General features: G+C 38.0%; 1 protein-coding gene across 1 annotated transcript; it reads left to right on the forward strand.

Moving 5' to 3' along the window:
- The first annotated feature begins 2,364 nt into the window (after positions 1–2,364).
- si:ch211-14a17.10 (interaptin) lies at positions 2,365–18,070 on the forward strand. Its single transcript, XM_040143862.1, has 55 exons — positions 2,365–2,449; positions 2,564–2,637; positions 2,744–2,788; positions 2,931–2,955; positions 3,162–3,230; positions 3,331–3,420; positions 3,525–3,593; positions 3,710–3,802; positions 4,019–4,105; positions 4,228–4,320; positions 4,911–4,976; positions 5,081–5,170; positions 5,295–5,381; positions 5,475–5,564; positions 5,770–5,859; positions 6,129–6,212; positions 6,490–6,552; positions 6,656–6,718; positions 6,809–6,877; positions 6,990–7,073; positions 7,205–7,291; positions 8,133–8,216; positions 8,311–8,379; positions 8,478–8,567; positions 8,762–8,851; positions 8,946–9,035; positions 9,124–9,186; positions 9,272–9,334; positions 9,422–9,484; positions 9,575–9,643; positions 9,756–9,839; positions 9,971–10,057; positions 11,038–11,121; positions 11,216–11,284; positions 11,383–11,472; positions 11,667–11,756; positions 11,851–11,940; positions 12,017–12,079; positions 12,168–12,230; positions 13,181–13,249; positions 13,786–13,869; positions 14,009–14,095; positions 14,259–14,342; positions 14,487–14,555; positions 14,658–14,747; positions 14,838–14,927; positions 15,032–15,121; positions 15,228–15,317; positions 15,406–15,486; positions 15,726–15,788; positions 16,224–16,286; positions 16,396–16,479; positions 16,614–16,655; positions 16,759–16,806; positions 17,411–18,070. The coding sequence occupies exons 1-55, from the start codon at positions 2,365–2,367 to the stop codon at positions 17,962–17,964; spliced, it is 4,692 nt and encodes a 1,563-aa protein (XP_039999796.1). The 3' UTR covers positions 17,965–18,070.
- The last annotated feature ends 26 nt before the right edge of the window (positions 18,071–18,096 follow it).

Below are 18,096 nucleotides of genomic sequence, written 5' to 3' on the forward strand. Positions count from 1 at the left end.
AGTGTGTGGATTATTATATACAATATTTGGCACATTAAAAAGGTCAAAAAGGTTTCCTCTTAAATCATTTGAATCAAAAAAATAAATAAAGTGTAACAAGGCACATGTGTTGTTTCTTAATTTATTTATTGTTTTCATATCACCAGTTGGATATATTGTGTAGTGACTGGTTAGTCTATAGACATGACATTTTTGGATAAAGGTTAAATTCAGGGTTATTATTATGGTTAGAAATATAGAAGAATTTGTGTTTAGATACTCATTACAGATAAAACAAATCAGCAGTATAAACAAATTATTGCATTATTATTACCTTTTTATCGACTGAGTGGAATATTAATTGTGACACCACACAAATAAACACTTCCTATTGCCCAATTTGCTATTTTGTACACGTTTCGAAACTTCTAGTGCGCGGTAAACGAATGACCTTGATAGGACAGATTTACTCAATCATTACCAAAGGGTGAACTTTACGGGAAGCCTGCATACACAACACGGAATACTGTAAAAGGAAAAAAAAAAAAGAAGCTCAAACCTCTTTTCAGGCCATACCAAGCGAATCCATGATTGTTTACGATATTCTGCATCATGTTGCTCTATTAAGAAGTGCTGCTTTCCAGTAGCCTTGCACCTACAGTAAATGCACTGTGTGTGTAGTTTCGCTCCCTCCGCGATTCGAATAATACCACGAATGGCGTTTTTGTTGGCAGCATGGTGGTCCCCTTACAGCAGGATGCACCGGCTGGCCGGGGCCTCTCTACGCGGAGTGCGGATGTTCTTGTCGGTTTGAGCATGTGGGGGTTTGCCACGGTTGCTCCTGTTTTCTCCCCTATTCCAGAGACTTGCACATTGAGTAAAGTTGCAACTTTAAATTGTTCATATTTGAGAATGGTACATGGTCTGTCTATGTACAGTATACGCATTCGCCTTGTGATAGACTGGCAACCCGTCCGGGATGTATTCTGTACAGTGGCCCATTATGTTCCGGGATGGGCATCTGCCCTGAGTTGTGTTTAGGTTTGAAAAAGTTAAATTGGGTTGTTGTCAGGTTTATGTTTACTTTTATTGCCTGTTAGGATATCAACACAGTATCACACAAACCGTTACTCTACATTCACGTAGTTCCCGATTTATCCAGTTTTCTAAACTTCTGGTTACCGGCATGTTATAACATTACAAAACAACTCGAAAGCATTTAGTCAACCATTTTCAACAAATGGACTTTACAGAAAGCCTACAAAGAAAATATTGTAATATTGTGTCCGTTTCTTGCTTTTTGAAAGAACAGCAGATAAGAGCTTCCTTGTGCACTAATACTGACACTTAGGCTTTTGTCAATGAAAAGAAGTTGAATCGTTTTAATTTCCAAGCATTCAGAGCAGTTGGCACTGTCAGGAGGTTTAAGCTTTCAGGCCACCAGGTCAATGACAGGTAGACATAATAAAAACCTAGATTTGTTCTTTTTTATAAAAGCACCGCCTCCCTACTGTTAACACTATTATATTTTTTATCAAGCAAGTGTTTTGGAAATTTGGATAAACTTTTCATACAGTACCATGAGGTCATTACAAAGAAAATTGTACCTTGTCATTACTGAAGTATCTACAGACTTCTTTGAAATTTGTCTTATAGCTGTTGAGCATGTTTACTGATCTGCCGTGGTGAAGATGAAACTCAGTAGCTCTACGGGTTTGTGAAAGGGTTAGATGCGTTTGAAATTATTTTAAGAGAGTAAAACCACTACAAAGTCACATTGCATGTATCTCCAGAATTACTCTCCTATTCTACTATTAAAACTCTTGCAAACTTTTGCTTAAATCATTAACTCAGTGTAAATAGATGCATTTGGCAGTTGCAACTTGTCACCTGCAGAATTTATCATCGTAACTTCAGGACATGTCACCTACAACTCTGAGATGAAAGATTATGTTAAAATGTGCGTTTTCAAATCATTTAGTGTAGAGGTTTATTTAGCCAGACAAAACATTTTCTTCTCCTAACTTGGATACAGTCACAGGTTGAAAAATTGGGATATTTGAAGAAACCATTCCATACTGCTTCAGTCGACACACATTTAATAATTACCTTAAGTAACTTGATCAATTTTACATTATCGGCATTGTCTTCCTACAAAACCATAGCATAACAATTGTGTCCCATTAAAGACTTTTTTCGTTTGTACTGGCGGTACTGGCACGCGACCTTGATGGGCTTCTCTCTAAACCTTACCCAAATGTTTGCTAAGGATAAATAAAAATGTGCGCAACACCACCTTCGGACGTTGATCACTAGGATCCAGTGATGTATAAAAAGCATTAGAGCTGTTGACAGAACTTTTTATGACAGAAGACAGGAGCGGCAATGGCTGGAGGGTCTAATTTCATTTGGATCCCCCTGCTTCTCACCTGCATAGTTCAAGCTTCTGACAACAAACATGTTAAGAACTGTAAGTCATCCATATTATATACAGTTAGTGAGCAGCGAATAGAATGGAAATATTTGAAACCCTGACAATAACATTCAGTTGATTGTTGATGGTGATTTTTCTCTGTTTTCTCAGTCCCTCCGGAGGTCACTCCTTTAATCCGTCACACAGGAAATTCAGAGATGGACCAAATTTTTCGACAGATCCCAGTGAGTCCCCAAAACTGTTGCTTATCGAATGAGATATATGCATTTATGTAACAATTTGTGCAGTCGGCATAGTTCTATACACTGCCTTCAACCTTGTTTACCTCAGATAAGAATACCAGAAGGAACTGATCCCAGGAATATAAATGTCACGGTATGTAATGAATACTTTTCAAGGTTATGCGTATCTTCTGTGATTTGTTGTTACTATTCTAACTCATCAAGATTCAAAAGTCTTGTATTTGTCTCCTCTTATATTTATGTCAAGTAATTCACTAGGTTTTGCTCTCTTACAGTTAATCACTGTCAAAACCTGTACTGGTAAGTGGTTCTTTATACCTACGCAGTACCTAACAATATTTGCACGTCAAACAAATCATACAGCAATTGTTACTGGTTTGGCATCAGTGCACATAGTGGGTGGGGGTTGACAGTAATGACTATAACGCTGTATAGACATAGTGTGACATTATACACTCCTTTGTTTTGCTGACTTGAAATTCAATATTGCCACCATACCTTGTCAGATATGAAGGAACATTTGAAATTACTGAACAGCCAACTTCAGCTGACAACTCTCCGCAACACCCAACTAGGCAAGTATTCATCCTTTGAGGTCTTGAGGTGTATTACCGATTAGGACTGGCGGGGCTTACTGTTGCTCTGATACGCTGTGCCCTCAACACTTTCTGGCAGATGGGGAAGCCTTTGGGTTGACGAGGGAAGTCCGACAGCTGAAACTGCAGCTCGCCACGTGCAGTTCCACAGCCTCAGCTGTGACCGGCTGTAAGCTTTTCATTGTAAACCCCGCTCTACGTCAATTGTTTTGCACATGTGGAGGTGATGCAACTAAAGAAAATGTTAAAATGGGTCTCTTGATTCCTTGACAGCTTATAAAACCCATCTGCACAATAAAATGAATCAGCTGCTGGATTCATTTGATAGTGACACATCTCTGAGTAAGTTTACCAGACTACAACCACTCTTTTTTTGTTTATTGTTCTTCAGTGCATGTCACAGTTTAGATCCTTCATCATATGGTAACGCAAAGGTGTGTGTCCCCCCTACCCCCCAGTTCTGAAAATCATTGCACTCACTAGGGAGGTGAAAATATTAAAGAAGAAGATCATGCTTTCTGCTAATTCTACCGAAACTACTGAAATCGGAGGTAAGTGTTGTTTTGATGGCTTTGCTCCACATCTGCTGGCAAAGTCTTTGTAATTTAACGCTACAATATTCTTTTACTGTCAATACACTCCAGTATCACAGCCTGACACTTTCAAAGCTAATCCTGTTGGGAGCTTCCGTGTGAATGGCTTTTTTTTTTTTTTTCAGGTAAATGTCTTTGAGTGAAAGTGTGTCATATGTAACTTGTGTCCTGCAGTGCTACAGAACAAGCTGCAAGAGAAGATTAATGAACTGAATGGAAAGACGCGGCAAATTGGAGGAAGCAACCCAAACGCAGCACTCAGTACGGGCATTTTGAAAATTCTCGACATTTACGGAAAAGCTGAGCAGAAGATACCGATCCCTCTAAGTAAATTTACGCAGTGGAGATTGGTTGTGAATTGACTGTTATTTGTGTGTGTTCAGTTCTTCAGATCGCGTCACTGCAAAACGACATCTGGGATTTAGAACAGGAGGAATCGAGTGGAGGAGATGCTAATCTTCAGCAGCGCATTGTCGGTAAATTGCTGCCTGCTTGACTGAAAACTTTGCATTCTAAGCTCCAAAAATTGCCTGTCTATGATTCGGGCAGTGCATTTGAAGCAAGACCATATAACTTTTGAAACGAGAAACAATACATTTTTTGGAATTCTTTAGCAATAAAACGCACTCTTGCTCAGCTCAGTTCACTTGGGGGTTTTGCTGCCCCGACCCTACTTGGTCTGGTTTGACCACTGACTTATGGCAGCAAACGTTAGCTAATGTTAGTAAACAGAAGGGAAATGATGCTGTGTGAGGCACGTTGCCGCGGCAGTTTGCGGACTTTGTGCTACTAACGGTAGCTTAGCATTTTAGTGAAACGGTTTTTAGCGAAATTTAGCTCAGGTTAGCTTAAACTACTCATTTTAGCTCAAGTGAGCTAAATTTAGTAGCCTGCGAGTAAGTTACGCGTTTAGCACGCTCTCATAACTGCCATTTGTTACAGTCTTGCTTTAACATCACGTCACTTTATATCCTCTTTCTGTTTAGTTTTGTAGGAATCCATGTTTTTTTCATTTTATTTCTGTTTTTATGGTTCTTTTCCTGCTTAATCAATTTCACTTCATCAGCTCTACAAGAGGCACTGGACAGGAAGATCGGTGAGCTGCGGGAAAAAGAAGACGCCAACTCAGCCGGTCAGTACATCTCTCCACATCTGTTAATATCTCCTTTATAATTAAGAATATTAACAAATCAGGATCTAACATTTTGTGACTCATATTCTCTGGTGGTCCTCCAGTACTGGAGCTGATTTCTCTGCACAGTAAGACTGCAGCGACACAGAGACTCATCAGTGTCCACATTGCGAAATCCAGAACTAATGATGCTGGTGAGCCTCTAAACGTTGTGTCTTGACAACTCCCTGTGTTGTAGATCCTGTCCTTTCTCATATGTGACCCTTATACTTGTTTTCTAGAGCTGCAGGATGGCTTCATTCTTGTTTTCTTTTTCAGATTACCAGAGGCAAATGAGAAGAAGCATTGAACTCCTTAAAAAGAAGATTGTACAATTGAATCGAGATGAAAATAACGCAGAACTTAGTAAGTGTGCAGCTCGACAAAATGTTTTTTTTTTCTTGTTGTGATTGTGTTTACTGCAGCATTAATGTCACATCCTCTTTCTTTTTTCTCCAGCCAAGGAAATTTTGATTTTGCAGACTGAAGTGGAGCATTTTAGACAGTTATTGTTAAACACCAGAAAGATAACTGATGTCCGAATTAAAGGTGAATGATCCTAGAGCTCTATGAAACTTGATTTACTTAAATTTATTAAATGGAAAGTCACACATGTGCTCATTTAATGTGAGATTATGAAACAATTAACAATAAAAAATAGTTCACAATATTAATATAAAATATAACAATAATTATTATATTTATTCGAACAGCAAAGTCAGAAAAGCATAAATTCTTGTTTTTTTCATCCTAGAGCTAAGAGTTGTTTTGGAGGAGGAGAAGAAAAAGCTAGAAATCTTACAGAAAGAACTAGAGGAAACAGAGTATGCCCAGTCACAACTGAGTAAGTATAAGTATGAAAAAGAGGCAGACTGATCTCTACATTTATGCATTATAACTATAGCTTAGCATGAGGAGTTGAATATAATACAATTATTATATGCTTACATATAATACAAAAAAAATAGTCAATTCTACCCTTGGTTGAATCCTTTCTATTTTAAATATTGTAATTCCACAAGGAAAAAGAAAACCCATATATGGCATACACATATCACCTTCAAAAGTCAAAGTCTGAACATTGAAATCTTTTTTTTTTTTTACTCTTACCAGTCATCAAGATCCTCATCATAATGAAAGATATGAGAGAGCTGCAGAATGATGAGCAAGAGCAGACACCAACAAGCCAAGCCACCAGTGAGTCCTCCTCTACAAATTCTGTTGTTAAATTCCTGCAGAAAAGCAGCTAGTATCACCGTAATGCATTTTTCTCTGAAGACTGTCCATTAATATTTACACTAAGCTACCAAGGAAATACATTTCTGTGCCCATCTCTGTACATTTCTGTACCTTCTTATGATATGGTATAATCATGGTGTCAACATGATCCTATCATTTTTGTTCTGTTACTTTTTCCGTCACATTAAGTGTGTGACAGTTTCGGCTGACTGTACATTACACTGTTTTTAATAAGCTCTTCAGGCTCTGCTTCAAACCAAAGAAAGGGAATATGCCAAAGCTCAGGCTGACATACAGGGTGAGTCTTTTTATTCTTCTAAGTAATGTTTTTTCTGAAAGATTCATGGTAAAATTTCAGGTGAGAGCTTTGATGACCTGACTTCATTTTTTCCAAATCACAGAGCTGCAGAGGAAACTGAACTTAAAGAGTGAACAATGCTCTGGACTTGAGGAAAGATATACAAGTAAGCTATAAATATGACTTCAGTTAAAGGCTCCAGGGATTCATGTTTTAGTGTCAGGTCTGACTTATTTTATGTGTCTGTTTCTATCAGACGTAAAGGCTGAATTGGACGTGAAGATTGCAGAACTGAACAGAACCGGAGAATCCAAACCAGCGCTCAGTGAGTAAAATCTCGGCACTTTCAATGGGAGGGGTCTGCTGCTCAAGCTCTCGCGCGAATCTTTGTTTCAGAATAATATACCAATGATGTTTGCTCTGTTTTTCTGGGTCAGTTCTGACCGTGATAACCCTGTATGATGAGCAGAACACTCTGAGGGATCTGATCTCTACAACAAAAGACCCAGACATTATCCCACGTGAGTAACACAGTGAACATTTGATACTACACCTATGTATCTGTATTAACCATTTAGTTTTGCATTGAGAAATGTCTGTTCTCTAAAGTGATTCTCTCAATTATCTCTGCTTCTCTTTATCCCCCTCACAGAGCTGCAGAGGCAGCTGGAGGAGAAGGAAGACGAAATTAACTCCAAGACTGCAGACTTAGAGAGAGTGATCGCCAACCCCAAATTAAGTGAGCTCATTGATTTTATCCTCCTTGATGATCTTCTGAGTCACCGTTCAAGTCCTAATCATTATTATTTTTAAAGTAAACTTATTTAGTCATTCTCTGAATTTGGTACAAGTGATTTACAGCCTTGGACCAGGCGTGGGGGTCTCTTAATGTTTTTTAATGTACTGTAGCTTTCTGGTCTCAGATTAAACCACTACTAATCACCGCTGAATTGCTCCTGAAATTCTAATGCGCTCGTAAAAAATGCCCCATATGCAGTCCCACTCACTAATTGTGTTATTAGCTCTTTCCTTATTAAAACACACACTAATTAAACACAGCCTCAGAGTGTAAATTGAATGAAAGCCGCTGCTGACCCAGAGATTCCACCCTGTTGTAAACCATGGCCACAAAAAAGCATTATTAGACAGGGTAATACAAATGAAAATGAGGTTACTCAAAACTAGATAAGATTTGATAAAAAGCATTAATTATAGGTTTAATCAGATCCCAGAAGGTCAGAGAGAAGCTTCACTTGACGCCTCAGACTTTTCTGTGGTTTGCTAAAATATGCATGACTTTATATTTATTTTCCATGCAGTTTGAGGTTATCAACAATGTTATCTACCACTAGTGCCAGGAGTGTGAAAAAATAGAGACTAGTCAGTAGTAGCATTGAGGAAACAAATGTAGGACAACTGTGGCTGAGAGTGGCTCCCAGTCTGATACAAAAAGCTAAAATGGTGTGAGAGACAAAGGACACTTCAGGGAAAAATTGTTGCAATGAACAGCACTAAACTGTCTTGAATCGCAAGACTGACTTCTGATATATGCAAACTCACTGCATGTCTGGTTCTTTCAGTTTTAGAAATCATTGAGCTGCAGAATGAAATCTGGGACCTTCAGAAAAAGGCTACCAATGGGAACACAAGTAACCGTGTAAAAGGTTAGTCTGTTTTAAATGCCAGTTTAACAGTCGAGAGTGAAATTATTTGACAGTCAAGTCAGAAATGACTAAATGTAATTCACTTCATTCCCAGAGTTGCAGGCCAGAGTGGACAACCTCCTCAGTGAAATTGATGGCAGCGGCGACGGAAACACAAAACTCTGTGAGTTTGAAATAACTGAGAGAAGTTCTTTACAGTCTTCTTACAGTATCCCTGGGAGTATATTACATTTTTGCTCTCTCCATTGTTTTGCGCTTCAGTGCTGAAAATTGTGACACTGCAGAATCAGGTGAAGCAGCTGCAGAGGCAGTTGTCAGACCTCCAGACGGTAAAATCCAATCAGCTAACCCGTAAGTATCTCCAACTACATTTTACAAATACCCCCCTCTCTACAACTGACACACTATTCACAGTCAGATGATTTACAGCTGGATGCACTTATCTATCGAGTACAACAGCAGACAGAGAAAGTGAAGTCGAATCTGGATTTTCTACACAGAAGCGATTACACTCTTGCATTTTGTAACTTTCTGATTTGTCTCAGAGCTCAGAAATGAACTTACAACTAAGGAGGAGGAACTGCAGGCATATGTCAATGAGCTCAATGAGAAGAATCAGACAAACGCCAGGTTGAGTAAGTAAAGAGGGAACACGGTGTCTACATTTTTATCAAGAAATACAGCAGTTTAAAATTCATTTCTATATAATTTGATTTCGGTGTTCCTCAGTTCTGACAGTCACTGATCTGCACAACCAACTTAGAAACCTAGAAGAAGAACGGCGCAATGATAACACAACATCTTCTTTAACAATGACTCGTAAGTATCTCATTTTCATCTATGATCGCTGAATTAACTAAATAACATTTAGCTGTTTGATAACCTCAAGCAAAACTGATTCATCTAGAGCTGAGGGACCAACTGAGGGCAAAAAAGATGGAGCACTCTCGTGATAAGGCTGAAATCAACAGTAAGTCTCGATTGTTGTAGAATATTTAGGTTATTGCAAAAAAAAAAAAAATTCACTAATTTTATATTACATTGTTTTAAATAAGCTCTTAAGAGTCAGCTTCATGGTAAAGAAATGGAAAATGGCATTGCTCGGGCTCAGCTCAGAGGTGAGTTGATTTTTCCTGAATAAGATTGTTGTAATCAAGACTGAAGGGAGACTTTTGATGACCTGGCTTTCTCTTTTTATACAACAGAGCTGCAGAGGAAACTGAAATTAAAGAGTGAACAATGCTCTGGACTTGAGGAAAGATATACAAGTAAGCTATAAATATGACTTCAGTTAAAGGCTCCAGGGATTCATGTTTTAGTGTCAGCTGTGACTTATTTTATGTGTCTGTTTCTATCAGACGTAAAGGCTGAATTGGACGTGAAGATTGCAGAACTGAACAGAACCGGAGAATCCAAACCAGCGCTCAGTGAGTAAAATCTCGGCACTTTCAATGGGAGGGGTCTGCTGCTCAAGCTCTCGCACGAATCTTTGTTTCAGAATAATATACCAATGATGTTTGCTCTGTTTTTCTGGGTCAGTTCTGACCGTGATAACCCTGTATGATGAGCAGAACACTCTGAGGGATCTGATCTCTACAACAAAAGACCCAGACATTATCCCACGTGAGTAACACAGTGAACATTTGATACTACACCTATGTATCTGTATTAACCATTTAGTTTTGCATTGAGAAATGTCTGTTCTCTAAAGTGATTCTCTCAATTATCTCTGCTTCTCTTTATCCCCCTCACAGAGCTGCAGAGGCAGCTGGAGGAGAAGGAAGACGAAATTAACTCCAAGACTGCAGACTTAGAGAGAGTGATCGCCAACCCCGAACAAGGTAAGGACACAGCGATACACTGCGGGTCATAGCTGAAGACCCAGAAACTTCAAATCTGTTATCAGATTTGTCACTGCCTAAAATATCTAGTTTGTTGCTGCTCAGTTTGACACATTTGATACCTGTATACAGTGAATAGAGGAACAGACATGAGACCCGACTCTAGCAAGCACCTCTGTAAAAACAATTGTTGTGTGTAATGGGGGTGTTATAGCAACCGCTCAAACCAAAGTTTGAAATTATTAGGCTACAGATCTGCAATCATCACTAAAGTGAATTACTAATTCATGACAATCTTTTAAACACTGCAACCACATTGAAAAAATGAATTCAGTTGCTCTTTTTTCTAAATACCTAATCAAAACTTTCATTTCTCTGTAATTTGTTCATATTTATTGTAACTCCAGTACACCATCTTTAGACTGAGACAGATGATTATTACTGTTTCTGTGATCGCAATTTGAGCCTGTAGTATGCAATAAGTCTGACAGTCAGTACTTAACTGAAAGTTTTCTTTAATATGTAAGGTAATATGTCTCTGAGTGAGCAAAATTATTTCATACAACTCAACATTTTCAAGATGACTTGTGTTTAATTGTATTTATTTATTTTAAAAATAGAATTTTGGGATTTTTTTTTTTGTACTATGTCCTAATAGGAAATCAAGACTTCATTAGTGTATCAGAATTTCGAAATAAAAATAAAAGGGTTTCCAATTTCTCAAACACAAGTATCCAACTCTGTGATAAATTCACAAACCGTGATTATTTTACTTGTTTTTTTTCTTTGTGTTTTATGATTAAGTTATAGTTATAATTCATTATCGTTTAAGTATAAATACTGTTTGATTCCAAATTGGCATAGATTACACAATTATGGAGCAATAAATGAAGTGAGTAGGAATTAAATCATGTTGAGGACTGGTAAAACTGCTTTCTGAGGCAGTAAACCCAGTCAAGATTACTGCTTGTCTGTTTCAGTTTTAAAAGTCATTGAGCTGCAGAATGAAATCTGGGACCTTCAGAAAAAGGCTACCAATGGGAACACAAGTAACCGTGTAAAAGGTTAGTCTGTTATAAATGCCAGTTTAACAGTCGAGAGTGAAATTATTTGACAGTCGAGTCAGAAATGACTAAATGTAATTCACTTCATTCCCAGAGTTGCAGGCCAGAGTGGACAACCTCCTCAGTGAAATTGATGGCAGCGGCGACGGAAACACAAAACTCTGTGAGTTTGAAATAACTGAGAGAAGTTCTTTACAGTCTTCTTACAGTATCCCTGGGAGTATATTACATTTTTGCTCTCTCCATTGTTTTGCGCTTCAGTGCTGAAAATTGTGACACTGCAGAATCAGGTGAAGCAGCTGCAGAGGCAGTTGTCAGACCTCCAGACGGTAAAATCCAATCAGGTAACCCGTAAGTATCTCCAACTACATTTTACAAATACCCCCCTCTCTACAACCGACATACTATTCACAGTCAGATGATTTACAGCTGGATGCACTTATCTATCGAGTACAACAGCAGACAGAGAAAGTGAAGTCGAATCTGGATTTTCTACACAGAAGCGATTAAACTCTTGCATTTTGTAACTTTCTGATTTGTCTCAGAGCTCAGAAATGAACTTACAACTAAGGAGGAGGAACTGCAGGCATATGTCAATGAGCTCAATGAGAAGAATCAGACAAACGCCAGGTTGAGTAAGTAAAGAGGGAACACGGTGTCTACATTTTTATCAAGAAATACAGCAGTTTAAAATTCATTTCTATATAATTTGATTTCGGTGTTCCTCAGTTCTGACAGTCACCGATCTGCACAACCAACTCAGAAACCTACAAGAAGAAAAGCAAAATCAGGGCACAAAACCCTCTGCTACAATTACTAGTGAGTGTCTTATTTGTTGAAAACGTGTATTAGCTGTAACTTCTTCTGAGGCTGAAGCATACACTACTTTTTCTAGACCTAAGAGAACAACTGAGGATAAAAGTGGAGCAGCACCTTCATGATCAGTATGAGATCAGAGGTCAGTTCAGTCCTGACATGCAAGTTTTCTGCAACAAGAAGTAAAAACGACAGTTAATTTGAATTTGAATATGTTTTTTTTGTACTAGCTCTGGAGAATAAACTGAATGAGACGGAGGCATGGTGTTCTAGCTTTGAGCAGAAAATTAAAGGTGAGCGTCATCTGCATTGACTTGTTACTCACCGTCCCTACTGGCCAACAGTGTCGGAAAAATTGTGAACATCCTTTTGACTTCATTGCGGGAAATTGGTTATTGTCTATTTTAAAGTAATTGCTAATGTATTAGTGACCCCATTTCTTTTTAGCTATGTTTTCCCGAGTACATAAAATCGTCTAGCCTGTAGATGTGTACCAAGTTTTCTTTAATATTGCATTAAGCAACTCTAGAGCCTACATTCTCCAGCTCCAGCTGTGAAGACTGGAGGGAAAAGCACCAAGAATACTACTCACAAGTGTCTCTTTGTTGGTTTTTTTGTTGGTTTAATTGTCCGCAGGATTACTTAAAAAGTACTGAACCAATTATCACCAAACTTGGTTGAAGGAAGGGGAATGGACCAGGGAAGAGCAGATCCAGATCATTTACTAGAATTAAAATTTTTTTCTCTGAAGTCTGGTGTATGCTGTTTGACACTGACCTTGGCGGAAGTCTGCGCTACACTGAGTGCCATCATAGTTGATAAATTAGATGCTTAATGACTAACTAGAAGGAGTTGAGACGTTTCAAGTCATTCTTTGTAATGTTTTTGTTGTTCCAAAGTGTCATTTCATCAGCACTGTGGAAATTAATTACCCACTGAAATTTTGACAGATTTAGAAAAAGCTCAATCTCTCAAATAGTTTAACAAACGGGGTCAGTTTGGAGGGCAACCCTGGCGAGACCTTCAGACAAAAAATCTTGCTGAGCAGATATGAACTGCTGAAGCTACAGTCACGGGATCAAGAAATAAAGAAACATAATTTGGAAATTAATCATTCACACTCCTTAGATAGCCCTATTTAAGTCGATCAAGTGTTTTCTTTTCATCCAAAGAAATACTAACTTTTATCCTAATAACTTGATCTGTAAGTGGGGTCATAGTTGTCATAAATGTGTCTTTGTAGGTCTGCAGAATGATCTGGATGAGAAAATTAAGAAACTGCAGGCTAAATCTGAGAGTGTCACTTCACTTGGTAAGTGATGGAGCTGTGTTAGTGTTTTTGCTCAGTCATCAAATATCATTTCTGGCCTCTCAAATTTCCTTGCCCAACCATGTGTGTGTGGAACTCGGGTTTATGTTGTATTTTACATAGGTGATGAGAATCAATTTCTCTGGTTCCAGTGAAGAAATTTAAATATGTAGAAAAAAAACTCAAGCCTGAAGGATTTTCTTAGATACACCTTCACATGTTTTTTTTCTGATAACTCATGATCATACTAATCGCTTTGCATTAAAAATTTAAAGAAATATTTACAAACTGCTTCACACTTGTGCACATTAATACTTTAGTTTATTCCCCATAGCATGCCTATATGGACCTTATTAGTCAAAAATCAGATCCTTTGATCATGTTGGAAAAAATATACTGCACATATGAATACAGGTGATTGGGGGTGTAAATGCAGGAAATTCATTTTTTTCTTAAACGAGGGTCCTGTTCCACATTAAGTTTTAAACAATTTGAATACTGTTGTTTAGTTGAACTGTTTTTAAATATGGTTCTTTCAGCTCTTCAGGTTTCTACATTAACCCTGCAACAGGAGGAGCTAAAGAGACAACTACAAAACACTGAATCCAAAGCCAGGATAAATGGTCAGTGTGTTTGATGGCAGAAAAAAAATAAGACTACTGTGCAGCTTAGTAACAGAGAAACTATTAAATAATGATCATATTGACACTTATGGTGCACAGGGCATGTAAATTAAAACACAGTTTTTTCTTTCCTTTGCAGAGCTTCAAAAACAAATAGATCAAAACAATAAAGAGTTGGCCAAAAAAACAGAGGAGCTGAAATCAAGAAGCGCTCAACCACAAAGACGTGAGTAGAATGTTGATTGATCGTTCATGTTTGCATCGATTACCAACCCAATAAAAGTAGCCAAATCACTGAATTTGACTATACATATGGTCGCATGGGAAATTATACAATGATAGAATAGGATATCAATTAATGTTGGATTAACATTAAACCCTTCTTTCAGTTCTACAGATTATCGCAATACAAACAGAGATAGAGAAAATTGTGAATGTGGCAGCAAATGAAACAGATTACATTAAGGTTAGAGGTGAGTGACGGAAAGATATCATGAGTGCATATACTAAACGCTCCAGTCCACCAACATTGTATAACCTCTAAACTGAATAAAGAAAAAAAATAAAATACATGTGTCTCATATGAAATGATGGTTTTCTGCGTCTCTTGTCTGCAGTGCTCCAAGAACATTTGAATAATCTGATTGAAGGAATTCAAGATGAAGAGGATGAAAATACCAAATTGGGTGAGTCATCATCAAAATAACAGTAAAATGAAATGGCTCTTTCATTGCTGGTCATGGTCTTGTGTCCAATAGATTTATCTAATCCAACCTGTCTTCTGCTAGTGTTTAAGATCTTGACTCAGCAAGATGAAATAACAAGACTGAAGAAGCAAGAAGAGAGTCAGACGAAAGCTCTGTTAAAGAAAATTAAAGGTGGGAAGCTGTAGGAAATCCTCAAATTTATCCTGAATACTTTGTCATACATCTTTGAGGAATGAAACATCCATTCTATCTGTCTTGAAGAGCTGGAAGATGAACTGAAGATCATCAGAAAACAGATAGAAGAAAAGACACAGGTGCTGTACTCAAGTGATGTGAGGGTTACTAATCTGTGTAAGTGTTTTGATCAGCGTTGGTGAGAAAAAAATAGAATTAGGAAGAAAAAGATTAATTAGCTCTAGAATATTAAAAGTGGCTTGCTTTGATGCTCTTTTTAGCCTCCCAAATTATGGTACTTCACCAGAAAATCAAACCATTGGAAGAGGAAATATCATACCTCAGGGAAACACATGATGAGAACCTTGCAGGTATAGACAAAATGTGCTAGTTCCATTGTTATATACCATAAAGTAATGCATGCACCAATTTTGATTTTATGATTTTGCGTTTCATTGAGATCTAAATCATTTTCAGACCTTCAAAGGAGACTGAATCTGACTAAGAGGCAACTGAAAGACAGTGAACTTCGACTTCAGCAAGCAGATACAAAGAATTTTGACTTGAGTATGAAAATGTCTTATTTGCTAATGTTTCATGTTGTTGTTTGTTTCCTCTAAGCACAAAAAAAACTGTGTGTCTTTGTCTCTGCTAGTAATGGAGATCGCTGATCTGACGGCACAACTGAAAAAGACTCAGAGAAAGGCATCCAAAGCTACTGATAAAAATATCAATGGTTTGTCAATCTGTTACTTTACTATTATTGTGTTTCTGCAGTCCTCCAACAATTCTTTCTTTCTGTGCATACTAGGATAGTTGTTATAAATATTCCCAAGACTAACATGGAATGACTAAATCTTCAGTGTGTTTTCAAAAGCAAACATCCAGCAATCTACCTCTTTTATCTGGAATATTGTTGAAAAAAATCTTTTTGATTTTTCATCCAGTTGTGGTTATTTTTGTCTTCTCTCTCAGAATTGGAACAACAAGTTCAAACACAACAAAGAGAGAATAGAAAACTGGAACACACAAACCAAGGTGAGTGCTGTACACTGTAATCTCTCAAATATAGTTTGCGTTTTGGGAAATTTGCTTATTTCCTGGAGCTGTTCCAGCATATAACCTCTCGTAAAACTACAACATGTCATTTTTACACTTTGTTTTTTGTACGGATTACACAAATGAGATATAACGTGTTAATTAATCAAGTGAAGAGGTGCTGGTTGGTGGAGTTTGTTACCTTTGGACAAAACCAGGCTAGCTGTTTCTCACTCTTTCCGGTCTTTATGTTAAGCTAAGCTAACTGGCGGCATCTTCATATTTACCATAATGATGTGAGAGTGGTGTCGATCTTCTCATCTATATCTCAACAAGAAAAAGCGAAAAAGCGCATTTCTCATTTAAGAATAACAATTTATTATGTTGGTTTGTGTTTAATACATGTCTCTGTTTCAACTTCCTCCCCTCTGTCAGACTTAAAGCACGAGGTCAAGGAACTGAAAGAGTGCTGCAATGATGCCAACACCCACTGTGAAGGTGAGACTAATTATGGTTTTCTAATATTACTTTATTATCACTCTACACATACTGTACATTCTCTGCCCTTGAGATCCAGTGAGTTTGAGCTGATTATTTCATCAAACAGATTTACGAAGACAACTGCAAGAGAGCCAGGAGGACGCAGATCGCCTGCACCAGCAGAATAACAAACTGCTGGACGATTACAAGAGTATGTTCAATCCTCTGGATATGCTCATACACACAATAAATCCGTTCCTTCAGTATCGTAGAGGAAAGGTAGTAGCTGCTCTAATGATTATTGTTGAAATGTATAAATCTTGCTCTTTTCTATTTCGATGCTAGACCTGGAAAAGGAGAAGGCCAAACTTGAGGATACTGTACTAGGTAAATATTAGTTCTGTTCAGAAAATTGCAGAGATTACATTGTTGATATTACCAACCCCCCACCCCCCACCAAAAAAATGTGCTGCTCGTACTCTCTCCCCAGATCTTCAAAACAAAATAAATGATGTGGAAGACAGGACGATCCAGACCAGTGAGTCACACACACGAGTTCATTTAAATAGTACATGACAAAAATATACACATAACTGTAGGGCTGACTTTAAAATGACATTCCACCAACTTTAAATATTAGGTTCAGTTTACTTGGCATGGTCAGTTTTACTCACCCTGTGGGGGGGGGGGGGGGGGGGGCTACTATTGTCTCTGGAGGAGCTTTGTCAAGTCTGGGAAAATTACCCCGATAATGATATCATCAGGGTGACCTCAGCTTGGACTTGGAGACTACAGATTTTTAACAGAGGATCTACATTACAAAGTGAAGGTGTTGAAATTGTAAGATGTGTCGGTTTACCGGGCAGAGAGGGTCTAGTGAAAGAGGCTATCCATTTGCATTATGGGAAATGTAGGATCCAGTGTTTTTGGAGTTTTGACTCATACTAGTACTAAAAGTCAGGATACTTTGGCTTCTGCTGCTTCAGTTTTGGCCATTTGTGTTTTGATCTCTTTTGTGACTTACCCAACTTTATGAAAATGACATATCAAATCTGTGGACTACTGCTTTAAATTTTCTAATGTCAGTTTCCTTTTAAATGTGATATAAAGATACACGATGTACTTCATTTCTCTATTTACAGATAAGATTACCTTTGATCCAGACACCGCACACCCAAGACTAGCTCTGTCTGCAGATAATACTGAGATGTCCACTAGTGAGGAATTACAAAACGTCCAGGACCATCCAGACCGGTATGATGTGGTTCTTGCTGCCCTGGGCAAGACTGGCTTCTCAACTGGCAGACATTACTGGGAGGTGTCTGTAGCTGGGAAGCTTTGTTACCACCTTGGGATGGCCAGTGAATCTGCTCCAAGAAGGGGACAAATTACATTCAGTACAACAAATGGCTTCTGGACTATAGTCCGGAGCAAACAGGGCCAGTACAGAGCTGCTGATAGGAGAACTGTCACTATTCCAGTTAAGACGCACCCTCTTACATTAGGTATTATGCTGGACTACAAAAAGGGACAGATCTCTTTTTACGATGCTGGTGCCAGACACCATATGTACTCATTTGTAGGTCAAAGGTTTACAGACAAAATCTATCCATTTGTCAATTTTTGTGTAGAGGATAGTGAGAGTCATACTCCAATAGTTTTACTTACTCCTGGATCAGTTGACTGGATAAAATAGGGAACTCTACAGGTTAAGTTTTTTCCTATGGGTCAGATATTATGTAGGTCAATGCAATGTATGTAATTTATAATCATCTCAGCAGGTAATAAAATAATCCCTGTAAACAGAGATCAGTTCTTACTCATACTT

Source organism: Xiphias gladius, chromosome 14 (genome assembly GCF_016859285.1).
Source record: "Xiphias gladius isolate SHS-SW01 ecotype Sanya breed wild chromosome 14, ASM1685928v1, whole genome shotgun sequence".
Classification (NCBI taxonomy): Eukaryota; Metazoa; Chordata; class Actinopteri; order Istiophoriformes; family Xiphiidae; genus Xiphias; species Xiphias gladius.

Coding starts and splice junctions, on each gene's coding strand:
- si:ch211-14a17.10 (XM_040143862.1), top strand. CDS start 2,365: ATGGCTGGAGGGTCTAATTTCATTTGGATCCCCCTGCTTCTCACCTGC. Junction 4,977..5,080: donor AGAAGACGCCAACTCAGCCG/GTCAGTACATCT, acceptor GTGGTCCTCCAG/TACTGGAGCTGATTTCTCTG. Junction 14,343..14,486: donor AGATTACATTAAGGTTAGAG/GTGAGTGACGGA, acceptor TCTTGTCTGCAG/TGCTCCAAGAACATTTGAAT.